This window comes from Molothrus aeneus, chromosome 5 (genome assembly GCF_037042795.1).
Source record: "Molothrus aeneus isolate 106 chromosome 5, BPBGC_Maene_1.0, whole genome shotgun sequence".
Lineage (NCBI taxonomy): Eukaryota > Metazoa > Chordata > Aves > Passeriformes > Icteridae > Molothrus > Molothrus aeneus.
In genome coordinates this window covers 4,391,995-4,418,433 of record NC_089650.1, presented here as the reverse complement: position 1 = coordinate 4,418,433, position 26,439 = coordinate 4,391,995, and the positions used below count along the sequence as shown (strand labels likewise).

General features: G+C 45.7%; 3 protein-coding genes across 3 annotated transcripts; all 3 read right to left on the bottom strand.

Moving 5' to 3' along the window:
• Nucleotides 1-245: 245 nt before the first annotated feature.
• Nucleotides 246-8,297, bottom strand: LOC136556953 (aldo-keto reductase family 1 member B1-like). The gene is made up of 10 exons (XM_066550406.1): nucleotides 8,200-8,297; nucleotides 6,330-6,497; nucleotides 5,907-6,023; nucleotides 4,544-4,621; nucleotides 3,870-3,992; nucleotides 2,627-2,733; nucleotides 2,421-2,502; nucleotides 1,620-1,703; nucleotides 744-826; nucleotides 246-466 (listed from the first exon to the last, which is right to left on the bottom strand). Exons 1-10 carry the CDS (start codon nucleotides 8,263-8,265, stop codon nucleotides 424-426), a joined length of 951 nt encoding a protein of 316 aa, XP_066406503.1. The 5' UTR covers nucleotides 8,266-8,297; the 3' UTR covers nucleotides 246-423.
• Nucleotides 8,298-11,409: 3,112 nt separating this feature from the next.
• Nucleotides 11,410-17,037, bottom strand: LOC136556952 (aldo-keto reductase family 1 member B1-like). Its single transcript, XM_066550405.1, has 10 exons — nucleotides 16,956-17,037; nucleotides 16,706-16,873; nucleotides 16,286-16,402; nucleotides 15,014-15,091; nucleotides 14,617-14,739; nucleotides 14,037-14,137; nucleotides 13,806-13,887; nucleotides 13,234-13,317; nucleotides 12,754-12,836; nucleotides 11,410-12,029 (listed from the first exon to the last, which is right to left on the bottom strand). The coding sequence occupies exons 1-10, from the start codon at nucleotides 17,028-17,030 to the stop codon at nucleotides 11,987-11,989; spliced, it is 954 nt and encodes a 317-aa protein (XP_066406502.1). The 5' UTR covers nucleotides 17,031-17,037; the 3' UTR covers nucleotides 11,410-11,986.
• Nucleotides 17,038-18,952: 1,915 nt separating this feature from the next.
• On the bottom strand, nucleotides 18,953-25,708 carry LOC136556954 (aldo-keto reductase family 1 member B7-like). Its single transcript, XM_066550407.1, has 10 exons — nucleotides 25,643-25,708; nucleotides 25,130-25,297; nucleotides 24,028-24,144; nucleotides 22,793-22,870; nucleotides 22,014-22,136; nucleotides 21,447-21,553; nucleotides 21,204-21,285; nucleotides 20,272-20,355; nucleotides 19,434-19,516; nucleotides 18,953-18,995 (listed from the first exon to the last, which is right to left on the bottom strand). The coding sequence occupies exons 1-10, from the start codon at nucleotides 25,706-25,708 to the stop codon at nucleotides 18,953-18,955; spliced, it is 951 nt and encodes a 316-aa protein (XP_066406504.1).
• Between the last annotated feature and the right edge of the window lie 731 nt (nucleotides 25,709-26,439).

Genomic DNA, 26,439 nt, shown 5'->3' with positions numbered 1-26,439 from the left:
TCCTCTAAGGGAAAGTTTTTCCTAAGTAGAAAAATCTCCTTTTATCAGTTACTTCTGGAGTGATTAAACTGCTGGCCTTTAGTTCACATTTCTCAGATTTTTCTCCCATAACTGCCATCTATCCTCCTCAGCCTGTTGTGTTGAAGCAAGAGAAATTAAAAATGTGAATGTGTAGTTCAAAGTCTCTCCCTCGCTAAATGTGGATTACCCAATCCACATTTTGATAGAAAATTATTACAGCCCCATTTTATTCTTTTGGAGCAACTTTACTGTTTCTTTCAGAAAGAATAACAAAAGATGAGCACTGAATACATATACTGTGACTCCACTGGCTGCAGGAGGAGAAATGCAAGAAGAAAGTCAGATAAATTGATAGGAAGAATATCAGACCAAGCTCTGAAGAAAGGCAGGATATGAGCATCTTCAGTATTCTGCATTGAATGGGTAGTCCTTGTGAGTTTTGCCCCTGCAGGGAATAGAAGACTTCCTTTTAGTTATAATTTTCCCTTCTAGTTTTGCTTAAAGAAGCCACTAAGGTGGGATCTGAACTCTGCAATTGAAGGATGGGTTCAGTCCAGATTTGTTTTCCTCTACAGCATGTCTTTTTTGTACACTTGGAACATCCCAATTACTTCATCATTCAGGCTCTTGGCATTCTAGGCAGTATTTAGATGTAAAATCTCTGTGTATATGGTATTCTTAACTTACTGGTTTGGAGAAGAATACTGAATGCTACCACTTACATGCTCATTGTATAGACTCTCCAGTTTCTGTTAAAGCTGAAAATAGTTGCCATCTCCTCTTTGGTCAGTTTGAAGTCAAACACCTGAAAAGAGAAACAGCTGGGAATCACATCTTTGAACAAACCAGAGAGGTTGTTAGCTCACAGAGGCTGTAAGCAAAATCCACAAAATTAAAGAACAAGTCTGCAAGGGAGGGTAGCTGGTTGGAAGACATGACTGCTTCATGAAAAAGGCATCTCTGTGTCACCAAGAATGCACAAAAGGCATCTCTCTGTCACCAAGAATGCACTGGCAGAGGGAATAGAAAAATTCATCCAAAGTTGCAATTACACATGCCAGCTGTTGCAGGGCACTTGGCAGGCTCTTGCATCTGCCACTTGTGAGAGATGCATCCTTCTGTCCTATTCCAAAGGCACATCTAGAAGATTTCCATATTTCACTTAATCTATCTAGGCTTTTTGAAATCCCAATGACCAGCTGCAGTCAAAGACCACTGAATTTACAATAGAGCAGCATGGTTTGTGAATACCACAGCTGTTTTCTTAACACTGCTTGCTCTACATAAGCCTTTTGTGGTGTGCTGCTGCACTCAAGTGCCAGTGAAAAGCCATGTGGCAATTCATCTCCAGTCTGCAGAATACAAGACACCACATAAAGTGACTGCTAGAATTACCAGCATACTAAAAAAAAGGACTTGGTTCATTCCTGCTCTCCAACTGTAACCTTTAGTTTAGCCCTTAGCAGAGTGTGTAAACAGACAAAAAGCCTGGTCTTGCCTGAGCAGGGAAGAAGGATAAAGGATCTTTTCCCTTGCTGTGCAGGGGGAAGCCAAACCATCCCTGAGGGGCAGCCCCCAGCTCACTCCTGATCCCTCACCTGGAAGTTCTCCACAATGCGCTGTGGGGTGACAGATTTGGGAATCACAATCACATTTCTCTGCATCTGGAAGCGAAGGAGAACCTGCAAGGACAGACAACTGAATCATTCCTCTTGCTCTGGAGGAAGCAGAGCCTGTTCCAGCAGCTGTTATCTCTGTTTCAAATCATTCCTGTCCCTGCAGCCCTGGTTGCCCTCCCTGAAGAGCAGAGAGGGAAGTGCTGGAGCCTCACATGAAAGGGCTCCTTTCCCATCCAGGTTTGGGCCAGTCAAGCCTTCCTGCTCTCCCAGACTTCTATCAAGATTTCATTCCCTGCAAGAGGACTTGAGATGATGACTGAAACATTCCAGCACTTGAAGACAGGTCAAGAAAATGTTTCATGATGACAGAGCACACCTGAGAGTGTGCATTGCAGGCCACACAGAAAACAGAGCCTGCACTGCTGCCTCTCACACAGGTGACAGGGAACAAAGAGCCAGCCTGTCCTCTACATTGTCATTAGCTGTCCTGTGTTACTGGAAGGGGTAGCCACAGTCTGTGTAGTTCAAAGTCTTTCACTCACTAAATGTGGATTACTCAATCCACATTTTGACAGAAAATGAGCCCCCATTTATTCTTTTGGAACAACTTTACTGTTTCTTTCAGAAAGAATAAACAAAAGATGAGCACTGAATACATATGCTGTGACTTCACTGGCTGCAGGAGGAGAAATGCAAGAAGAAAATCAGATAAATTGATAGGAAGAATATCAGAGCAAGCTCTGAAGGAGAGCAGTATTTGAGCATCTGGCATCCATGTACCTGGGCTGTGGATTTGTTGTGCTTGGCTGCAATTTCCTTGATCTTGGGATCATCCAGAAGGGAAGGATCCTCTGGCATAGCCCTACACAGGGGAGAGATAACACCAGAAGTCTGTTTTGAGATCAATGGCTAATAGTACACTCACTGTCTCAGGGCTGCAAGCATTATCCATGCCATCTCCCTCACAAATTGCAAATCAGCCTTACCATGGTCTGTCAGGGGAGCCCAGGGGGCTGTAGGCTGTCACAGCAATCCCTTTGGATTGGCAGTAGTTCACCAGCTTCTCCTGGGTAAGGTATGGATTGCACTCGATCTGCCAGCAGAAGAGTACAGAGACTGATAGAATGCAGCTGTAGCTCACTGCAGGGATTATCCCCTAATCATAATAATCCCCTTAAAGGCTGCTCTTTGTCCTCATGGGCCACTCTTTGCAAAGTGTTATCAGCTCTAGGGTTCTACAGTGACATTTCTTGTACCTCTGTGTCTTTGCTCTGGAGAAAGAGCATTTCATAAGGCTCACTTCTGGGTTCATTGGCATGTTCTGAGGTCCTTCTCAGATTTCTAAGCAGTAGCTTAAGCAAATATTGAAGACCCCAATGCCCTGTGTATTCAGCAACAATGTGGAGTGGGATGAGAAGGACATGCTGCATCTGCTCTGTTCTCCCCCCCCCAGTCTGTTCTAGACATCAAAGCTCCCTTTCTCAGGAATTGGTGCCCCTTTCTCATCTGCAATAGGTAGGAAAAAGATGGTTTTTTTTTCCTTTTGGCATGCTCTTTTTTTTTTTTTTTTAACTACATGCAGAGGAAGGACTGGCAGGCTCTGGAGACTGAGGGAACTCAGTACTCATAGTGAATATGCAAAAAGTTCTGAATTCAGAACTGTAAGAGATGTCTGAGTCTGTCCAAGACCCCTTGAAGGGATAAACTTCTGCAGCTCCTGCATACAAAGGGGCAGTTGCTGCTGTATGCAGACAAAGACTAGGTAATTTATATATATATATGTGTGTGTGTGTGTGTAAAACTCCTTTATTTTTTATTTTACATAAATCAGGGCAGATACCAGGAAGCCACTAGTGTGCCAGTATATGCTGCTTCTGTATAGAAGTTAAAACTGACCTCCCTTTCCAACTGGGTGACTGAATTGTGGATTCCTGCATGACAAAAACCACATGATAATTGTGTGAACAATTATCTTCTATTAATAACAGATTGATGCCATTACTAATAACAGAACAAGTATTTTAAGAAGTTCTTGTAATTTGTGTACCACAACTTCATTCCCTATCAGAACACAGATCTACAACATCTTTATGAGTACTCAGAAATAATCACAGGTTGTAATTGTGCTGTGTCTGCTTTGTTCTTCCTCTTTGCATCTCCTCATGCAAATTACAAGCTGTAATTGGATCTTTATAATCCCAAAAAACCCGCAGTCACTTTGCAGCTCACCTGGACATTTGCAGGTTTGTGCTTCAGTCCTGGCTTGTTCAATATTCTTTCAATCTGCTCACGGTTGAAGTTGGAGACTCCAATGGCTTTTACCAGGCCAGCATCCACCAGCTCCTCCATGGCCTGGCAGAAAGGGGAGCACAGTCAGCACCAGTGTACAAGACAGGCCCTGAAGGAATTATTCCTTGTGTGGCTTTATTTCCCTTCATGGGCAAGGAAAGACAACTGTTTGGAGCTGCCAAGATTGTCTCTTGGGGGAGAGTGACCTCTGGTGTATTTGTGCCACCTCTTCCATCTCACCCAAATCCAAGGGCTCCTTTCTTGAGATGGTAGAAATTCTCTCTCAGTTATTTTCACATGGGAAATAAGGATAATCAGTGATGTGTTCTTGAGCCAGCACCAGAGGGCTGTAGTGCAGGCTGTGGGTATGATCACAACCTAATTTATTTCAGCAGAGTGTATTTGAGCAATTTAAGAGTGGTGAGGACAGTTCTGTTATGGTCAAACAGTCTGGCTTGCAGATGCACTAAAGGATTGAGCATGTATGTTTTGAAAAGCTACACTGTATATGGTGCAATAAATACATAAGAACTTTGTGGCTGCTGAAGGAAATGAAAGCATGGGAAAGGCTGCCAGCAACAGAAAACATGATTTCCCACCCTGGCTGAACTTACCTCCCATGTATCTAGAAAATCTGTGTTGCTGGGGATAGCCATGCCTTTGTCATCTACAGGAAACAGCTCCTCTCCTGCCTGTCAGTAAAAAAAAAAAAAAAAAAAAAAGAAAGATTGAAAGATTTAAATACTCTTTTTATTGCCAAGTTAATACCAAGACAACTGAGGACCATGATGGCTTTAGCTACTAGTACAGAAAATATTAATATTTGTCTACATTGTTCCTGGCAATTTTGCCAGCAATCATTCCTAGTAGGAATGATGCAGAATCATTCCTACTAGGAATGTCAAGTGAATCTCCTAGACCAAACAAATAGTGACTCACTAAAACACATACAGATAAACAATTGACTTATTTATTGTGGAACAAAAAAGCTTCCTGTAGTCCTCTGCTATTCCTTTAAGAGAGAACTGGGGTAGGTTTTTTTTTGAAGGATCTGTTAAGGTCCCAGGAACATTTAAGTCCAGTTTAAGCTGAGCCACATCTACTGAAGAAGATTTTATGTAAACACACATGTGTCCTATGAGGTGAGCCTCAGCTTAAGTTGGCGGCAAATCAGAACACCCCAGATGTACAAACTCAGAAATAGAGCCCCACATCTGCACATTGCTCCCCATCCAGTGTGCAACTGTCAGAGTATTATGCCATGACACTTTTACTCAAGCTCTTTGTTCACATAAAACTAACCATGACAGCTTTGCAAGTGTGACAAACAGCTGACAAGCTCAAAATCAACAGATAGGATGGAGGTCTTAACCTGTCTGCAGCAGAAAGAAACAGCCAAGACTAGACACAGACTGAGGCATCAGATCCTTTGAAGTACATGAAGGATGAGATGTATTTCATGTACTTCTGACATGGATGTCACAAAGTCTCACCTTTTGAAATCCTGGGTCTGTGGAACAACTTTAAGGCTCCTACAGCAAAGGTCAGATCAATCTGTACAGTATTAGGGACTCAGTGATTAAAGAAAGAAATGGAAGACAGAAACATTCTCTTGTTCTGTGATTCTGTAACACGCAGAGGAAAGAATTTCTTTCAGGCAGCAAAGTACATCCTTCCTTCCCTCAAAGCAGGAAAGGATGATTTAGCCCAAAGTTAAGCAGCATGAGTCAATCTTGCAGCCAGAGGCCTGACCTTGTTGCTGGGGCTGCCTCTCTGTTATCAGGAGGGCAGAGGACGCTGTGCAGGCAGCACTGGGGCAGAGATCAGGGCACAGCAGGGCAGGGTGGGCAGCACTGGGGCAGGGCTGGCACAGCAGGCACAGGCTCTTTCTGGAGCAGCAGTGGTGCTCCAAATGCTCCTGGCTCTGCTGAGGAGCTCTCCCAGGAGAGAAAACCAAGGGCCCTGCTGCTACTGTACCTTGAACCCCAGAGGCCAGTGCATGAGGTAGAGATCCAGGTAATCCAATTTCAGGTCAGCAAGAGTCTTCTGGCAGGCTCCCTTCACCAGATGCTTCTCATGAAAAGTGGACCACAGCTGGAGAAAAAAACAAGGCATGTTGTGACCTCCTGGGTTAAAGCTCTTTCCCGAAGAAGGAAAGAAAGCTAGCACACTTTCTGGGACCATTTCTGCTTAACATGTGTTTAACAGTCCCATGAAAATGGAGAATGTGGAATACATCTTAAATAACACTCTATAAAATACAGTGACAAAAAAAAAAAGATTTTACCAAGTATGGGCCTGAACTATTCTCCTAATTACTCCACACTATAGCACACAGCCTTTCCCCACTACTCTGAATTTCCCTCTATGCATATGCAAAGCTTTCCCCTGGATCCTTACCTTGCTGACAACGAAGAGATCTTCTCTTTTCACAACACCTTCCTTGATTTTCTGCTGGATCCCTTCCCCAATCTCACTCTCATTCTGGTACACGTAGGCACAGTCGAAGTGCCGGTACCCGGCATCGATGGCAGCCGTCACTGCAGCTTTTACCTGCCCAGCTGCAGACTGGAAAAAAAGAAGGTTAAGAAGATCCCAAATCAGAGCATACAGGCCATTTCTCAGTTATCTAGCAACTAAAGAAACATACAATTTAAGCAGAGTTTTTCAATGCCATGTTCTTAAAGCACTCATCATCTTAAAAATGCAGGCTGCTATAGGAATGTGCTCTTTGTTGATGGAGTGACAGACAAAACTATCTTTTGTCCCTTCAGAAAGGAAAGAAGTTAAGAAGTTTTTCTCTTCCATTAAGTGAAAAAGCCACTTCATAGGCCTAGGGGACTTCACATCAAACTTAAGGATAGCTAATTGGACAGAAGCCAAAAAGTCCCACTTGGCAATTTACTAGAAAAAGAAGAGAAGAAAGAAACTAATGGCTTTTGTGAGGTGTTTTACCAGGAGCAAGAACCTCTTGCACTTGGCTTGGTTTTCCTCTGTTTGTTATTTGCCTTTTATTAAACTTTTTTGTTTCCAACACTGCAACAGAAGCTATCTTGCTGATTTTATTTTTCTATTAGTAGAGTTTTTCCATGCCAAAGCTCTCTTCATCTCACAAATGCAGGCTGCTGGGTTTGAAGCCAGCCTCCAGCCATTTATCCATTAGCCCAGTCCCAAGCAGGCTCAGCCAACAGCCAGGTACAGCAGAGCCCCCAGCACTGCCAGAAATGGACCAGGGAAAACTAAGTTTTGTGCCAGGGAGTTCTGCAGAGCCCTTTGCTCAACACTCCTTGCTTCCCAGTGCTGTGTCTAGGAAGAGAAACAGTCAAATGGTCCAGCTGGGAGAATTTTAATTCTATGGGGAGGGCAGTGGTCTACACCTTAGTCATCCACATCACTTTGGAGTGTTACACTGTGCTCTAGCCCAGCTTGCCCTGGGGCACATCCCCCCTGTAGTTGGAACCTTATGTCAGCTGCTTCCCTCAGAGACAGAGGAGGTGTGTAATTCTATTTGTTTCTGTACCCTGCAAGGGTGTGTAAGAGCTGTGCACAAAGAAATGTTGGCATATCTTGTTCACACAAATCCAGCAATGTTTGTTTCTAGGCATTGTATAGATCAGTGGTTTTGTAGTCATCGTAACAACAGTGCAAACCTCTTTGTCAGAACTTGCTCAAAACGCATGAATGGTCTTCTAAAGCCATCGGCTGATTTCCGGGGACCTCGCCCAGATTGCACATCACGGGAGCAGCAGGGAGGGCTCCAGTGCAGTGGCACGGGAAGGGGCAGGGAGAGGGGCCCGGGGAGCCGCGGCAGCCTGGTCGGGATAGGGGATGGATGGATGGATGGATGGATGGATGGATGGATGGATGGATGGATGGATGGATGGATGGATGGATGGATGGATGGATGGATGGGATCCGCGCATCCCTGGCGGGTATGGGAGGGACGGAGCCGCCGCCTCTCCCAGGCTGGGACACCCAAGCGCCACCTCTCCCCCGCGGCAGAAGGGGGACGGCGGGGAAGGAGGGCACCGCAGGGACGGAGGGCACGGCGAGGAAAGCGGCTTTGAAAGCAGAGCTGGGGCTGTGCCTGCGGAGACCAGCGGAGGGACAGGGCATCCCCGGCAGCATCCCGGGCGGGATGTTGTGGATGGCGGCGGGGACGTGTCACCGAGCCGAGCTGTCCCCGCTCCCTGCGCACCCCTGACCCCTCCGGACCCCTCCGGGGGAGGAGCCCGCCCCTCTGAGAGCGAGCGGCCGCTGTCCCCGTTACCTTCCATGTGCCCAGCCCCACGAGGGGCATCCTGGCCCCGGTGCAGAGCTGCAGGCAGGTGGCCATGGCTCCAGCCGGGAATGCTGCCCGGTAGTACCGCCCGCCGAGCCCTTTAATGATGGCAGAGCCGTGCCCGCCCCGTCGCGGGCCCCGCCCGGGGCAGCCGCCGCCCCGCAGCCCGAGGGACGCCGGGCTGGGCCGGGCTGGGCTGGGCTGGGCTGGGCTAGGCCAGCGCTGCTTCTCCCCGAGCCCCCGCAGCTGCAGGGTTCCCGCCGAACATGGGATGATGTTTGTGGTAACAGGAGAAAAAAGGTGATCTGCTTTGTAGGGGTAAATTAGAAAGCAGTTATTTTAAAGAAGAATGTTGGTTTTAGGGTTGGGAGAGGCTTCTTTTAAAATGTTTTTTGAAAGCTGCTGAAGAATAATAGATGTCGTGTTGAAACTTTGCTTCATGCTGGTGGTTGGAGAATCATTCAGTTGGCAATAGTGCATTTTTCTCTGTGTGCCTTTCCCACGGCAGATGCCCAGCTGCTTTTGCTCTTTTTCTGCCCTGCTTACCTGAGGGCAGACAATAGTTTGTCTCTCTAATCCTCCTGTTTTTTGTCAGCACATTCAGCCATCCCCAGCAGGATGTGATGTTTCAGTTAACATCACAACATAGTTACGTAACACAGTGTTTGCCTTTTACTTTTCCCCCCCCCCCCGGATTCCTTCTCTGTACAGCTGCTCTGAGCGTGCTCAGACTCTTGAGGTTTTGTTCGGGGAACAGTGAAATAAATGGAAAGGTTGTGATATTAGGAGAACAGTATTAAAGCCAAGCTGTTCGCATGAGAGGCCTGCTGCCGTCCTACTCTGGGGTTTTTTCCCCAATGGTTTTTTGACTGAGAGGTCTCTGTCTTTTAGAAAGGATTTTGGGCAGAAGGTTTGCATTTGCTGCAATGTATCCAAAGTCCTGTTTCCCATAACCAAAATGCTCAAGCCAAAAGCACAAGTTTTGTTCACACCTCATTTGAGAACAAAAGCTTCTTTTTTTAATCACATACAAAGGCCAAGTTCTTTTTGCATCTGTCAGGGGGTAAGGGAACACCAGACGATGTGATAGGGCTAAACTGGATTCACCAAGTTCATCAATGAAGGAAAAGCCTGGCAGAGAAAATGTGACATATGCACTGAAGGAGTCTTGGTACATATGAGCTATGGGTGATAAAGAGACAGGAGAATGACACCTGGAAATATTCACAATGTATAGTAGTGTGTGCCCCACATAAAATATCCCAGTGAGTCAGGGTGGCTTCACCTGGGAGAAATACAGCACTCAACCCTGACCTGTGTCAGGCTCTGGGCAGTGGCTCAGCACTAACACATGCTCTTACACCTCATCATTTTACATATCTGCATGGATGTAGTCATGTTTCCCCATAGTCTGTTTTATTGAGGGTTTGTAAAGCTAGATTGATGTCAGCACAGCCTGGCAGCCAGAGCAGTCCCCACTTTGACCGCAGAGCTTTCCAGAACTTCCAGCAGAACTTCCAGTTATTGTTCTCCTGGCACTTTCATACCATATGTACCAAGACTCCTCCCACAATTCTTGTCTGCACCAAGTGGTCAGTCATGGTTCATTATATCCAGTTATTTTAACTCCTAGTCACGGCAAGTTCTTGATGCTGCTGTGACATTCAGTCTCTCAGCCTTTCTGTCATCTGTCAAGCACCTTTCATCCATGCACTCACACCTACAACCCAACGATGTGCAGTGCAAGTAGCTCAAGCTTGTCTAGGTGTATCCACCCACTGCACACTGAGTTAAACACAGTACAGCACATGGACTAAGTCAGTCAGCACTGGGCCCTAATACTATTAATGTGGTATTTTCTGAGACCCCTGTCAAAGGGAGGAATGATGAATCTGAGTCCATGTTCTTAGAAGGCTAATTTTTATTTTATGATCTCTATTATAATAAAGAATGCTATACTAAACTATACTAAAGAATAGAGAAAGGATGCAGACAGAAGGCTAGAAGATACTAATGAAAAACTCATGACTCTCTGGACAGAGTCCAACACAGCTTGGTTGTCATTGGCTAATAAGTAAAAACAATTCATATGTTGGATAAACACTCTTCAACCACATTCCAAAGCAGCAAAACACAGGAGAAGCAAATGAGATAAGAATTTGTTTTCCTTTTTCTCTGAGGCTTCTTGGCTTCCCAGGAGAAGAATCCTGGGCAAAGAGATTTTTCAGAAAATATGACAGTAACACTATTAACCTTCACAAATGCTGTTTTTTGTTAATCATCTTGTTCTCAAGGAAGTCTCTTGACCACTCAGTTGCTCAAGACACAGCTCAAACTTCACATGCCTTTGTCAGAGCCCAGAGCTTGATCTGGTGTGGATGTTATGATCAGAATGCAGATGTTCTGCAGCTGCCCTGTGCCCACCAGCCTGAGGCACACATGGACACCTGAACTGCCACAGTGTCACAGCACCTCCCAGCTATCCTAGCACTGCCCAGCCAGGCTCACCTGCACCCTCCAGAGGAGGGAGAGGCTTTGTCAGGGGCAGCCTTTACTCGTTCACATAGTTACAGCGAGCAGAGACCTGTCCCAGTGCCTCAGCACAGCCTAAGGGAACATAACACTGCTCCAGAGCCAGGCTCTGGGCAGCAGCTCAGCATTAACAGGTACCAGTTCCAGCAGGCACCCTCTGCTTCTGTGCTGCACCAGAGCCCTGCTTAACACTGCTGATCTCCCCCAGCCTCTGTCACTCTGGGCTTTTGATAGCCAGACAGCAGCACTGGCTGCCAACCAAACCAGCCCCCAGTGATACCAGTGCAGAGCTTTCCAGCAGTTTCAGGCGTTGGGTCTCCTGTTGCTTGTTAACCTACAGTCCACACTAAGGCTTGTGTGGTGGTGTTCAAGGGTCTCCAGGATGAGGGAAGAGGTGAGAATCCTGACTCCATGTTTCAGAAGGCTGATTTATTATTTTATGATATAAATTATATTAAAAATGCTATACTAACACTACACTTAAGAAAGGGGAAAGGAGACAGCAGAGGGCTAGAAAGGAATGATAATAAAAAACCTGTGACAGCTCACAGCCTCAACACAGCTGGCTGTGGTTAGTCATTAAGTAAAAACAATCCACATGAGACCAATAAAAGATGCACCTGTTGGTAAACAATCTCCAGTCTGAATAGAACTTCCAAACAAGCAGTAATTCAAATATTTTTATTTTGGTCAAGAATGAAATTGAACATCAATCTCTGTCCAGTTTCAGCCTGTAAAAAAGTGACTGAAATAAGGCCCAGTATGAGTTACACATCTATAGGTCTGGACACTTCTCCCATTTATTCTTATTTCCCAGAAAGCTTTGGGCTGTACTCTAGAAGTTAATTTTGTCTTTTACCTTCAGGAAGTGATTATGTGATTATTCAGGATGGATTTTTCTCCTGTACTTACACATCCTTAACCCTGCAGCCTTAAGTGGTGCTGATGCAAGACAGTAGATAAAAATCAGTTGTTAGTTCCCTCTTCTGTTTTCTCCTTTGCTATTTCAGCCATGCAGAGACACTCACATAATGAGAATTATCACAGCTCACACTTTGTTCTTCAGAACAACTGTGCAATTCCCTTCCACCAAAGAAGAAAACCCAAAGTCACTGAACACATATCCTGTGCCTTTGCTGGGAGGAGGGATACAGTGTGTCAGCTACATAGTGCACAATTTGAGGCAATGGTAGAAGCTCATTAGACCCTGGGGGCCTGAGAGAGGCCAGGAAAAGAACCATCTTCAGTATTCTGCATTGAAAGGGTACTCCTTAAGATTTTTGCACCTGGAGGAAATCAAAGAGGAAAGATTACTCAAGGCTAAAATAATTGCTATATAGAACAACAGTGGGTGTACAGAGGAGCCTTCAAAGGAGGCTCTGAACTGAATAACTGCAGAGTAATCTTAATAGATTTGATAGTATAGAAACAGCTTACAGGACCAACACATTCCAGCCTTTTTCTATTATTCAGGCACTGAACAGTGGTGGGACCAAGTTACTTTGTAGATACAGAGTTAAAATTCACACCGCTTACAGAGACAGCAGCAGTTTCTGTGGCCTTGCAGCCAACACTTCCTGTCTTAGTGCATATTCTGCAAGCAGCTGTGCTTTGTACTGCACAACAGGAGGTCATTCCCCACCACAACCACCTGGGTAAGAGCTGACATCAATTTATAATAACCCACAAAAAAAAAATTACCCCAAGTTTAAAACTGCCTGATGCTCATTTCTCCCATATGGACACACCCAAAGTTACCAACCAGAACTCTCATTTTGGAATTCCAGGCATACAAAGTTTCCTGGAGAATGGATTCACAATGAATACACAGCATGACTTACACTTGCCTTTCAGTTCAATAAACTGGAAGTATAACAACAGATGCTTCATCCCCAAAATTGTTTCAGATTTCAAAATACACCCAATTTGAAGAGCTATACCAGTTCCTGTGAGATCAGGATAAAGACCATAGAAAATATAAGAGTTTGAAGGACACAAACTGTCACTTACGTGACCATTGCACAGATCCTCCAGTTTCTGTTTAAGCTAAGAAGGGTGGCCATCTCCTCTTTAGTCAGTTCAAAGTCAAACACCTAAAAAGAGAAAACCAGCTGGATTTTACTTCTTTGAACAAATCAAATCAGAAGCACGATTCACGAGATTAAAGAACAAGTTTGTATCAGAAAGGATGCTGGGTACAAGTGATGGATTAATGAAACACAGTAAGGAAAAGAAATATTCTTGGATTTTCCAAGATATATCTACTGGCAGAGGGAAGAACAGAACAGGAGACACCATGTAAAGTGCCTGATAGTGTTATCAGCACACTTTTTCCAACAGCTCTCTCTATTCTTCACTGTAGTTTTCACTGTAGCCCTGACTTCCAGACAAAAAGAGCCCAGCCCTCTTGCTGCAGGAGCCCGTGGCAAGGGTGATAAAGGATCCAAACCATCCCTGAGGGGCAGCCCCTGCTCACTCCTGATCCCTCACCTGGAAGTTCTCCACAATGCGCTGTGGGGTGACAGATTTGGGAATCACAATCACATTTCTCTGGATCTGGAAGCGGAGGAGAACCTGCAAGGACAGACAACTGAATCATTCCTCCTGTTCCAACAGCTGTTTTCCCTGAGCTATCCCCACTTCTGCAGAGCTGCATTTCAAATCATCCCTGGCCCTGCAGTCCAGGCTGCACTGCCTGGAGAGCAAAGAGGGAAGGGCTGGAAGCCCCCATGGGAGGTCTCCTTTCCATTCTGGCTTTGGGTCAGTCAATTCCTTTCCTTAGCACCCAGAAGTTTTGCACTACATGCAAGGTTTTCATTTCTTCAAAATGACTTGAGAAGTGATAACTGAAGATGAGTCAAGAATATTTTCTTGACTGATGGCCAGACTTAGTAGTAGCATATCTTGCAGGCCACAGAATGCCCAGCCTGCACTGCTTGTTAACATGACAAAAAAGCAGCATTATTCACAGGTAACACCACAGAGGCTGTTCCCTCTCTTCAGCCGTTTTTTAAAATTTCTGTGTTACAGGAAGGGGTATCCACTGTCTGCCACCTACCCACCTGTGCTGGGGTTTTGTTGTGCTTGGCTGCAATCTCCTTGATCTTGGGGTCATCCAGAAGGGAAGGTGCATCTGGCTTAGAACTAGACAAAGTGGGGGAGAAAAGGATGAAACAACACAGAACCAATTCAGAAAGATTCCATCTAGCCCCATTAATTAAAAAAGAAAAAAAAAATATATACACCTGCAGCATTACTCAGTCATAAATCACATGAACCCACTTGGAAATTACCCATCAGGACGTCCAAGGGGACAGTATGCTGTCACAGTGATCCCTTTGGACTGGCAGTAGTCAATCAGCTTCTCCTGGGAAAGGTATGGATGAGACTCAATCTGCCAACACAGAAGCATAAACTGAGAGCTGTAAAACTACTGTAGTTTTCCCCTGCCCCAGAGGTTTTTCTGAATCTAATTTGCTAATTAGAGGTTGCTTTCACCCCACCCTGCAGGTGGCCTATGTGACAATACAAGACTATAATTCTACAGGGCACCAACTTTTGAGTCTTTATGTGCTTTTTGGATTTTTTTCTGAGAGGCTTTATAAGAGTCAATCATTATGCCAGAATGATCCCTCATGTGGATTCTTCATGCCTCCAGAGAGAATGATTCCTAGGAAAACACTCCAAAGTTCAACAAGATGAGACAAAAAGGAAATATTCTGGTTCTGTTTGTATGAAGAAATGTCCAGAGAGAGGGATTTAAACTACAAGCTCTGTCTACTTTGTTCTCCCTTTTTCCACCCCCTCATTCAACTGTAATTGGATCTTGATAATCCCTGAAAAGTATTCCCCTGCAGTCACTTTGCAGCTCACCTGATTATTTGCAGGCTTGTGCTTCAGTCCTGGCTTGTTCAAGATTCTTTCAATCTGCTCACGGTTGAAGTTGGAGATTCCAATGGCTTTTACCAGGCCAGCATCCACCAGCTCCTCCATGGCCTGGCAGAAAGGGGAGCACAGTCAGCATGCAGTGGGTTCAGAGATGACTGAACACATTTTTCATGACATGCTCTGTTTGTCTTCATGGGAAGCAATGTTTAAATTTTTAAACAATTTTTTTAAACAATTTTTTAAACCGCCTTTTTAAAACCGTGTGCTTCTCTGAGTTCTTTCCAACTAATTCTGCATCCATGGCTAAACATTCTGCAGCTGTTGAAGCCAACAGCACTGCTGAGGACAGGAGATGTGACTCTTCCACTCAGGATGAACTCACCTCCCATGTCTGCAGGATATCTGTGTTGCTGGGGATAGCCATGCCTTTGTCATCTGCGGGGAACAGATCCTCTCCTGCCTGTCAGTGACAGAGAAAGTGCTTGAAAATCTCTTGACAAATCCACTTGAGTGCTCACAACCACAATATCCTAAACTTCTAGTGCAAGAGTGCTGGCTCTTGTCTACACTCAGTCATTCCTTCTGAGAAGTGAAGGAATTTAAGGCATTTTTGCCAGTGACCATTCCCAGTAGAACAGGTTTTTCTGCCAGACCCCTGGAAGCGATGGCTCACCCAAACACCCACAGGGAAACAAACCAGTCAGAGCTGCAGCCTCCAGTCTCACATGTGCTCCCTTCAAGGGCTGTTCTTTGTTTCCCACTTAGCAAGAACTGTTTTGTTCTTATTCCAGGGGGCATCAACACTTTAGTCTACACAACACCAGATCTACTGAAAAGAGCTGTAGTGTGCACTGACAGCTCTTTCATGACTATGCTCAGTGCAAAGCCACCAACACCAGGAAAGCTGGAAGAGCCTTTGTGTACAAGTTATGAAAAGATGCCAAGACTGAACTGTGTTTAGCAGCTGTTTGCTGCTGTCACCATGAGACAGTTTCATCTTCATGGCTCTACTCATATAAAATTAAAATAAAGCATGCAAAAGCCATGAGCATCTCAAAGGCAACGGGTAGAATGGGGAGGGATCAGACTGAATGAGGATACAAAGGCTGTAACTAGAAATATTCAAACTCAGACATCAACACCTTCACTGATCCACTCAGACATCAACTCCTAAACACTCTCAGAAATTTCACCTTTTAAATTCCTGTCTCAGTGGAACAACACTAAGGCTTCTACAAGCAAGGCCAGCTCAATCTGTACTGCATTATGGACTTGCTGATTAAAGAGAGAAATGGAAAACAGAAATGCTTTCTTTTGCTCCCTGATTCTGTAGCACATAAAGGAAAATTGCAGAGAAGCAGCAAAAAGCAATCTTGTTCCCACAAGGGGTGATTTTGAGATGAACACACACTGGATTTGCAAGAGAAAAGGAAAGCAAGCCTTCTCTAGATTTCAGGCCATCATTCCCAGGATCAAAGGGGTATGAAAACAACTGCCTCTGGAGCAGAGACCAAGAGCCTCAGTCACACAGGGTCAAGCTGAGCACCAGAGCAGTGCTGGCACAGATAACAGCACGTAATTGTCAGCCAGAACAACTGTTGGGCTGTTAAGCCACACACAAGAAACAAAGTTAAGGGCATTGCTGCTACTGTACCTTGAAGCCAAAAGGCCAGTGGACAAGGTAGAGGTCCAGGTAAGCCAGCTTCAGGTCTGCAAGAGTCTTCTGGCAGGCTCCCTTCACCAGAGGCTTCTCGTGGAAGGTGCACCACAGCTGGAGACAAAAACAGGGCAGACTGTGACCTCCTGGGGGAAAGCTCTGCAGTGCTCTCCTGCACAGCACAGCAATGCTCCCTGTTCTTGGGAACGAGCTGTGGAATGGGCCTGCCCAGTGCTCTTCACACGCAGCGAGGCTGGGCTGTGTAGCAGCACAGGAAACAAGAGAACAGTATCAGGAATTACCTAATTTACTTTACACAATTCTCCAGTGCTACGGCGTTTAACTGTGTTAAATGTTAGATGTTCCTAGCACAGGTAAAACCAGTGTGTCCATAATCCATGACTATCTGATCCATACCTTGCTGACCACGAAGAGGTCCTCTCGTTTCACAGCACCTTCCTTGATTTTCTGCTGGATCCCTTCCCCAACTTCCTTCTCATTCTGGTACACATAGGCACAGTCGAAGTGGCGGTACCCGGCATCGATGGCAGCCATCACCGCAGCTGTAACCTTCCCTGGGGGGGACTAGAGGGAAAAAAGGGCAGGACAGGTCTCGCTGAGGGATTCTCAGGCGCTGCCCCGTCCCGCAGCGCGATGCCCGCCTCACCTTCCATGTGCCGAGCCCCATGAGAGGCGCGCTGGCGGCGGCGCCGAGCCGCACGTACCCCGCCATGCCGGCCATGTTTGCCCCGCGCCCGCAGCCAATCAGCGCCGCCGCTCTGCGCGAGCCCGCCGCGCCAACCAATCAGCGCCCCCGTTCCGCGCGAGCCCGTCGCGCCAACCAATCAGCAGCGGAGCCGGCAGGCAATGGAGCCCGCTGGGCGGTTATGGGGGATGCAGTGAGGGGGGAGCCCGTGTGGGAGGGAATCCCGGTGTTCCCGCGGGAGAAGGATGAAATTCCTTACGGAAGGATAAGGGCTGAGCGCTGGGGTGTCCCGGCCCGGATCCTGCAGCGCCCTGTTCCTGTCCCTCGGTGTGTCCGTGTTTATCCTCCTTGTGCCATGTCCCCGGGTGTTCTGACGCTCGCTCGGTTCCCTGAGAGTGACACCAACACGGGACAAACAGTTTCACTCTGGGGTGAGTTTGCGAGTCATTTCGGAAATGATCAGTGCAAGTCACTTCCTTTTAAATGCTTTTCCTTTAAGGGAAAGCGTGTTTTAATGCGTTTTCCAAACTCCTGAAGAACGCTGAGTTTACAGCGAATATCACAAGGACCGCGTTGTCCCCGTGCCTTAGGGAAGTGCAGACCGTATTTCAGAAGGAAACACACAAGTGTGGAAATAAACGGTAGGCGGCCTTTTAATTTCACTTTAGAAACTGACTTTGCAATTTCGGAGAGGCTGAGCAGATGGGATGTTGAAAGTGCAATGAAAAATAAATTAATTTATCAACAGGATCCTCTAAGTGCTCCATAATGGCCTGTCAGGGCTGCTTGGGAGGCTTTGCTGTTTGCTTGTGCTTGGAGAATTCCTTCAGGTACAAACAAATCTGAAATATGCACTATGGGGTGTTTTTCTCTGGATGCCTCTCCCACAGCAGACACCCAAGATTTTTCTGCTTCATTTAACTGAAGGCAGACAGAATCATTAGTTTTAATTAAATCCTCCCCCAGGTTTCTGGCAGTGCTGTCAGCTGTCCTCTGCAGGATGTGGTGTTGTGGTTTAACCACACAGGAGAGCAGGGCTGAGAAATGCAATTTGTCCTTCCGTGAACTGATGTTCTCCTGTGAAGGCTGGTGCTTGGTTTTCCCAAGGCATGCTGTGAGAGACACCTTGGTTTTTTAGGAGAGGATTTTGGGCAGAAGGTTTTGTGTTTTGCTTTGTTTGCCTTGCCCACACCGTGCCAGTCTCCAGGAGGTGACATTTGTGTCTGTCCTGAAGGTGTGGCTGGGGCTGTCAGGTGATGGCAGGGCCTTTGAGAAAAGAGTATATGTTGGAACAGAATGTTTACATTGCTAAATGGTGTGCATTGGTTCAACTTCCAGATGCTTGTTTAGGCAGGAATAAAACAGGGGGGTAGAGATTTAATCTGATTTTAAATATTGGCCTCCTTCTTGCCTTGAGTTCAGGTCAAGCCAGGAGCATCCTCTGAGGTCCCACCAATCTCTCTGTGTCTTCTCAAGAGGTTTTTTTCCAAGATCTGTGATAATTCTTGTATGTGTCTATTCAAAACAGGGCTGTGGCAGGTGAGGAGAGGACATGGTGGGTGCTGAGGGATGGCAGGGGAAAATGCCGAGTGTCCCAGGCAGGATCTGTGTCCCCTCTGTGCAGTGACTGCAACCCACCCCTCTGTGCATCTCTGGGCGGGACGGTTTTGGGTTTCTCCTACAGTAGACAGAAAACTTTCCACCAATTAGGTTTTTGCATTTTAAAGTTAATTTTATTTAAAATGCATGGCACTTCTGATGGAATAGTGGATCTGTGGGGTGTGTTTGTCAACATCTGGTTTCTGCTGATTCAAGACTGAAGGGAACCAGTGAATAGTGGTGCTGTAGAAAATACTCTTTCCTTCTTCCAAAAACCCCAAATGTTGTGGGATAAACATCCCATGTCTTCCCTGGCAGATGGCACCAGAGGTCTGGTGAAAGCCATGTTACAAACACCTTCAGTATTCTGCATGGAAAGGGTATTCCTTGAGATTTTTGGACCTGAAAGAAATAAAAGCGGGACTGTTATTTTCACCCACGATCTAAATGTGATGTGGAGATATGTGGTGTGTCATAGAAGAGCCACCAAGGGAAGACCTGCATCACAGAGTTACAGCAAGAATAGGTGGAGATACGTGTTCTCCTTTCTCTAATACACACAGAGATGAGTTAAACATCCCATTCTTTTGTAATTCAAGAGAGTTCCCTGAAAACTAAGAATTAAAAATTAGAATGTAGTTTGGTTTAAAGTCTGTGTTGTTTTTAAAATGCAAATATTAAGCCCTCTCCTGAAAATGTTATTTTTTTGGGACAAACCAGTTGAGTTGGCATGATATTTAAAAAAATGAATTTAATGTTACCTAGAAGGTGTGACACAAAATTCCTTGTAAAGAATATCCAGAATTTAAGATTTAGAAGAAAACAAGCAGCATCACTTACACGTTCATTTCACAGATCCTCCAGTTTCTGTTGAAGGACAGAATAGTTGCCATCTCCTCTTTAGTCAGTTCAAAGTCAAACACCTAATTAGAAATACAAGTGGAAATCACTTCTTTGAACACACCTAAGAGAAATACAAGAGCTCCACACTGGAGATTCCATTTTCACACATGGACCACTGAATTATGAAGAACAACTTGTTTTATGGACATAAGGATTATTTGATGAACATTGCTGATTCTAGATGTTTCAGGCATATTCCTGTGTGGGGATTCCAAGCAAGCTGTGACCATGATATTTTCTGAAAAATCCCTTTGCCAGGATTTCTTCTCCTGGGAAGCTGGAAAGCTTCAGCTTCTCCCTGTTTTGCTGCTCTGGAATGTGGAGATTGTTTATCCAAACATGTGAATTGTTTTTAATTCATGACCAATCACCATCAGCTGTGTCGCACTCTGAGGAGTCAGTCATGGGTTTTTAATATTCATTGTTGTTAAACGTTCTGGTGTATCCTTCTCTTTCTTTATGTGTAATGTAATGTAATGTAATATAATATAATATATACCAGTCTTCTGAGACATGGAGTCAGGTTCATCTCTTCCCTCATCCTGGGGACCCTCACAGACACCACACTCATCCATCCACAAGCCATGGAACAGGGAATGCTATCATGCAAAGATTGCTGATTAAACTCTCAAGAAGGAGGCCTGGTTTAACACTCAGTCAAGTGTAGTTAAGCAGGAAGAAGCCCAGCCCTCTTGCTGCAGGAGCCCGTGGCAAGGGTGATAAAGGATCCAAAGCATCCCTGAGGGGCAGCCCCTGCTCGCTCCTGATCCCTCACCTGGAAGTTCTCCACAATGCGCTGTGGGGTGACAGATTTAGGAATCACAATCACATTTCTCTGGATCTGGAAGCGAAGGAGAACCTGCAAAAAGAGACAACTGAATCATTCCTCCTGTTCCAACAGCTGTTTTCCCTGAGCTATCCCCACTTCTGCAGAGCTGCATTTCAAATCATCCCTGGCCCTGCAGTCCAGGCTGTGAGAGAAGCAGAGAAAATAATGATCAAAACAATTCTTACCTCATTTACTACTCCTGTGTTTGTACTCATGCAGAATGTGTTCTAGAGGTTGTTTACCCAATGTGATTGCTTGATTAGATTCTAGTAAATTGTTTATGTTAATTAGCCTATCAAGTCCAAGCTGTCAGGAGAAAGTCACGAGTTTTCTTTAGTATTCTTAAATATTCTTTGTAGTATGTATATAATCTATAATATATGATATATAATATATATTGTATATATGATATATAACATATATGATATATTATATATAATATAGAATGAATATTATATATGTTATATTATATATACAATACATAATATATATGATATATGGTATATACTATGTAGTGTGGTAATATAATATAATATAATATAATATAATATAATATAATATAATATAATATAATATAATATATAATACAATATAATTTTAATGAAAGGAATGTTCAGCATTCCAAAGCCTTAAAGTCAGATACCAATCATTTCCTGCCTCAGGGGTCACCTGTGACTGCTATAGAGGGGAAGTGACATCTGAAGGTGGTCAAGAATCTTTTTGATGGCCAAAGAGTTAATAGTGTGTCCTGCAGGTAATATAATAAAAAATATGCATTGTTAGGGAAAAATCAGAGGAGTGCCACAAATCATGGGGAAGGGACAGAGGTTCTGGACTTTCTGGAGCTCTGTTTTCCTACATTGGGAAGGAGTACCCACCTGTGCTGGGGTTTTATTGTGCTTGGCTGCAATCTCTTTGATCTTGGGGTCATCCAGAAGGGAAGGATCCCCAGGCTTAGCCCTACACAGAGGAAACAAATCAGTGGCAAGAAACCTCCACAGAAAGATTCAGCACAGCAACAGAGATCTGTGTTTAAATAAGAAATGAGTGGTGTATGTGTAGTCTCAGGGCTTCAATCATAACCCCCAGCAGCTCCCTGGCAAATTGCAAAGCAAATTTACCATGGTCTGTCAGGAGAGCCAAGGGGACAGTAGGCAGTCACAGCCAGCCCTTTGGACTGACAGTACTTGATCAGCTTCTCCTGGGTGAGGTATGGATGAGATTCAATCTGCCAACACAAAAACAAAGAGTCTGACAGTGGCAGAACTGCTGAAATATTGTTGTGCTCCATAAATTATCTCCTGGTCCAATTAGAGGCTGCTTTTTTCCCTAATTTGACAGTGGCCTGCATGATAATACCCATCCTTAGTATTAAAACACCTATTTTGATACAAAGGGCTTGTACAGTTTTTGCTGGGGGGGGTTCACAAAGCTCATCTCTGGATCATTCATTATTCCAGAAAGGCTGTTTTCAGGGAACTTCTCCAACATCCTTAAACAGTGGTTCAGCAAGGTGATACAAAACAAATAGTAGTATCCAAGTGCTGTACTCTGAAATATCCATAGAGAGGCATTTAAAGTACATGCTGTATCTTCTCTGTTCATCCTTCTCCTATCTCCTCATTCCACTGTAAATGGATGTTTATAATCCCACAAATCCAGTCACCTGCAGTCACTTTACAGCTCACCTGGACATTTGCAGGCTTGTGCTTCAGTCCTGGCTTGTTCAAGATTCTTTCAATCTGCTCATGGTTGAAGTTGGAGAATCCAATGGCTTTTACCAATCCACAGTCCATCAGCTCCTCCATGGCCTAAAACAGCAAAATCATCATCCAGCGTGCAAGGCAGCTCATGATGATGTTCTTCCCAATGTGACTTATTTTCCACCATGAGCAGCACAAAATTACTGTTTGAAATTGCAAAGTTCTCTGAGGGAAAAGCAGGTGCTGGCACATTAATGCCATCTCACCCAAGCCCAAATGCTCATTCCCTGAGTGTGTAGAAATTCACATTGGGTTGCATGAGGAGAAGAATGATGATACTCAGCAATCCACTGTTGTCCAAGCTTTGGAGGGCTGTCCCACACATTACAGGCTAGATCTCAACCTAAAATGTCTTTATTTCTCTGAAATTTGTTTGAGCAACTCAAGAAAGGCACAAGAACAGTGGTGAAAACAGTTGTACAGTTGCTGTTGTTCCACAGTGAACGTTTTCTAGTTTCAGTCTGGTGTGCAGCTGCACTGGAAGTGCTTGTGCAGCTCCAGTCAAGTAAGAACTCAGAGAACACGGATAACCAGGGAAGGATTAAGCATGCCCGTTATGAAAAGCTATTTTGTACTGCCTTATGTTCCTTCCAGCTAATTTTGTGTGAACAAGACAACAGTTCTGTGACTGCTGAAGGTAGTGGAAGCATGGCAAAGACTGATGAGGACAGAGGACATTGCTCTTCTGCTCTGGCTGAACTTACCTCCCACGTCTGTAGAAGATCACTGTTGCTGGGTATGGCCATGCCTTTGTCATCTTTGGGAAACAATTCCTCTCCAGCCTGTTAGAGAGAGAGAAAAGCCTTGAAATAATCTCTGCTGAGACATTAGCTGTGTGAAATCAGCCAACAGGGATGTAAGGAGCTAAAGCTAATACTGCATTAAAAAAAATCAAGTAATGCTCACCATAACTTAACCAGTTCTTCAGTCACTTCTTAGTTCATGCATTTTTGTCATCTATTATCCCAATAAAGACAGCTGTTTCTGCTGGACCCTCTGAAGTGATGATCCACAAAGTGCATGCAGGGAAGTGGTTAACTTATAGAACAATATTCTGGAGTCTTACATGAGTTCACTCCAAGTATTGTTCAAGTAACAGTTTCTGTAGGTGTTTTTAAAAAGCTCTGTGGAGGACTGACTTTGGCCCTGTGAACACAGACATTTATACTGGAGTGCATCTGCTGACACATGTCCCATGAGGAGGCTCACTGTTGAAATTGCTGTATTAGAAAATTTAGAACAGCCTGTAACTAGACAGTGTGGCCAAAGTATTTTGAATTATTGGAATTATCTAAATGCCACAATATTGTGCAGTTTCACATGACAACTTTGTCCATGTAGAGCTAACTAAAACAATATTGAAGGAATGGAGTTAAGCTCAAAAGCATAAGGGAGAACAGAGATTTTGATAGGTATCTTTTTGAAATCCAAAGTCTGTGAAACAACACTAAGGCTCCTACAGGCAAGGTCAGCTCAATCTGTACTGTATTAAGGATTTGGTGATCAAAGAAAGAAATGGGAATTGGAAGTGTTTACTTCCACTGTGTGATTCTGCAACCTGCAGAGGAAAGAATTCCTGTCAGGCAGCAAACTGCACCCCTCTGTCCCAGAGGGTTTTCTTTCAGCAGAGCACTCCTTGGGTTTGTAAAGGAGAGGGAAAGAGGCACAGCTTTTGTTTGCAGCCAGAGGCCTGACCTTGTTGCTGGGACTGCCTCTCTGTTATCAGGAGGGCAGAGGACGTTGTGCAGGCAGCACTGGGGCAGAGATCAGGGCACAGCAGGGCAGGGTGGGCAGCACTGGGGCAGGGCTGGCACAGCAGGCACAGGCTCTTTCTGGAGCAGCAGTGGTGCTGCAAGTGCTCCTGGCTCTGCTGAGGAGCTCTCCCAGGAATTCTCCCTGGAATCTCCCAGGATTTCAAAAAGACCTGCTGCTACTGTACCTTGTAGCCAAAGGGCCAGTGGATGAGGTACAGATCCAGGTAATCCAACTTGAGCTTGGCAAGACTCTTCTGGCAGGCTTCCTTCACCAGATGCTTCTCATGAAAGGTGCACCACAGCTGGAGACAAAAGGGGCAGACTGTGACCTCCTGGTTAATGCTCTTGGGTGCTCTCCTGCACAGCACAGGAATGCTCCCTGTTCTTTGGGAGGTGATGTGGCATGAGGCCATCCCAGTGCTCTTCACATGTGGCAGGCTCTGGGCTGGGCCTGGCCTGTGGCTCTGAGGGCACTGTGTGCCAGTCTCTGGTTCCATGAGTTCACCCATCATGGGTGCTACCCCTTTCCCCAGGGTGTGCCTTGGCAGTAGGGGGCTTTCAGAGGCAGTGCTGTGTCTGAGTGTTGTTCTTGAGCATGCACAGAACTCTGCACTGCATGTAGCAGGCAAAGCCAAGAAGGTATAAGAGAAGCCACAAAGAGTGGTTGCCACCAACCTTTACTTAGGTAAGAAGTAACTCCAGATTCCAGCTAAGTATTTGCTGGAATATGTCTGATTTTTGTAATAAGAAATAAAACCCACCAACCCCACCTTCCCTGGGACACGTGCTGAGCAGATTACAGTGTCCCGAGGTGGCCAGAATGACTCCTCCCATGGCAGGGACACCCCTGTGGCAGTGCTCTGAGCCCAGCTGCTGGAAGAAGCAGCAGGCAGTGACAGCCTGTGTGCCCTGCTATGCTTTAGCATCAGCAGGGTGTCATTAGCAAACTGCTAATGACACTGAGTGCTCTCTGGCCTCTGCATCACGACCTTGCCTGGGGCTACCTGGTCCCCTCTGCCTTTTCCTGCTTCCCTTCTTTTGCAGGAATCGATCCATCCCTCAGGACTGCTGGGTCACCACAGCAGGGTGCAGACCCAGTGTATCCTTCCTAACTCTCCCTGCAGGATGGGGTGAAGCTGTAAGCTTGTGTCAGGAGCAACCTGAATGCTGTTCTGATTTGCTTTATCCTGCAGCATCAAGTTTGTCTCCATTACTTACCTTCCTGCTAGGAGAATACTCCACACAAAGCATTCCCTCAGCTGTGCTCCATGATCATTGGATCCTTACCTTGCTGACAACGAAGAGATCTTCTCTTTTCACAACACCTTCCTTGATTTTCTGCTGGATCCCTTCCCCAATCTCACTCTCATTCAGGTAGGCGTAGGCACAGTCAAAGTGCCGGTACCCGGCATCGATGGCAGCCGTCACTGCAGCTTTTACCTGCCCAGCTGCAGACTGGAAAAAATGCATAAATATTAACAATCTCAAAACAGTGCTTGTTAAACACCTGTATTCCAGCAAAATAAAACCATGTTAAGGAAAGAATTCTCCCCCCCCCCCATCCAGGTTGATGGGGTTTTTTTTCCTTTGCATGAACACTATTTCTTGCAGTGATAAACATGGACTCCAGGGTTGGAAATCAACCTCCAGCCATTTATCTGTAGCTCCACTCCAACTCACTCTCAGCCCAACAACCAGGCAGAGCAGAGCCCCAGGCACCAGGACAGCTCTCCAGAGCTGGACCAGGGGCACTGCAGTTTTTTGGGAGCTCTGCAGTACAGCTGCTTTACTCTCTCTTACCTTCCAGGTGCCCAGCCCCACGATGGGCATCTTGGCAGAGGTGTTTAGCTGCACATGGGTTGCCATGGTCCTGCACTCCCTCCTGCTTGCCTCACCACAGCTGCCTCTTGCCTGTCTGGTTTGACAGTGGCCACTGGCCAGGGCAGGGGACAATGCAGGGGTGTCACTGGTGCTCTGGGCCCTCCCATATGCAGCAAACAGGGCTGTGGCTTTATCCCTGTACACCCAGCTCACATAGGTTAATGTGAAAGCTGAAATAAATTAAAAATTGACAAGGTGATTTACTTGGGGCGTGGCAGCAGTGTGCCCTGTGGACCTTTCCCTTATCAAAAGATAAGGCTTGAGGGCAGGTGTTTCCTGATCAGGCTGGTGTTTCTGCTGGGATCAGCTCCTGCAGTGCCCTGTCCTGTCCCTGTGTCTCTCTTGTGCCATGTGCTGAGGTGTTCTGCAGTTCCCCTTGTAGATTTCCTGAGAGAGAAGGTTTCCTTCAGTGAAGTGTCCAGGTTTCCAGGTTTCCAGGTGTCCAGGTTTCCTTCAGTGAAAGTGCCCAGGTTTCATTCCTGCCCAGTCCCAGGGCAGAGTGTGATGCAGAGGCCCCTCACTCCCAGAGCTGCTCCCTCACTGCTGGGTGTGTGAGTGTGGGCTGAGCCCTTGGTGTGTCCCCACCACAGTGCTGGTGGCCTGGGCTGGTCTCCCATTGACAGAGCCTTGTCACCTTGTGTGCTGATGCTGGAGAAACCTCAGTGTGAGGTTGCAGAGGAAGGAGTTCCTTTTCACCCTCCAAAGGTGTTTGCTGC

Coding starts and splice junctions, on each gene's coding strand:
- LOC136556953 (XM_066550406.1), bottom strand. CDS start 8,265: ATGGCCACCTGCCTGCAGCTCTGCACCGGGGCCAGGATGCCCCTCGTG. Junction 6,498..8,199: donor TGGGGCTGGGCACATGGAAG/GTAACGGGGACA, acceptor CTTTTTTTCCAG/TCTGCAGCTGGGCAGGTAAA. Junction 3,993..4,543: donor ATTTTCTAGATACATGGGAG/GTAAGTTCAGCC, acceptor CCTTTCTGCCAG/GCCATGGAGGAGCTGGTGGA.
- LOC136556952 (XM_066550405.1), bottom strand. CDS start 17,030: ATGGCCGGCATGGCGGGGTACGTGCGGCTCGGCGCCGCCGCCAGCGCG. Junction 13,318..13,805: donor ACAACAAAACCCCAGCACAG/GTGGGTAGGTGG, acceptor CTGTCCTTGCAG/GTTCTCCTCCGCTTCCAGAT. Junction 12,030..12,753: donor AGGATCTGTGCAATGGTCAC/GTAAGTGACAGT, acceptor GATTTCCTCCAG/GTGCAAAAATCTTAAGGAGT.
- LOC136556954 (XM_066550407.1), bottom strand. CDS start 25,708: ATGGCAACCCATGTGCAGCTAAACACCTCTGCCAAGATGCCCATCGTG. Junction 22,871..24,027: donor ACTGGCCCTTTGGCTACAAG/GTACAGTAGCAG, acceptor TCTCTCTAACAG/GCTGGAGAGGAATTGTTTCC. Junction 20,356..21,203: donor ACAATAAAACCCCAGCACAG/GTGGGTACTCCT, acceptor CTCTTTTTGCAG/GTTCTCCTTCGCTTCCAGAT.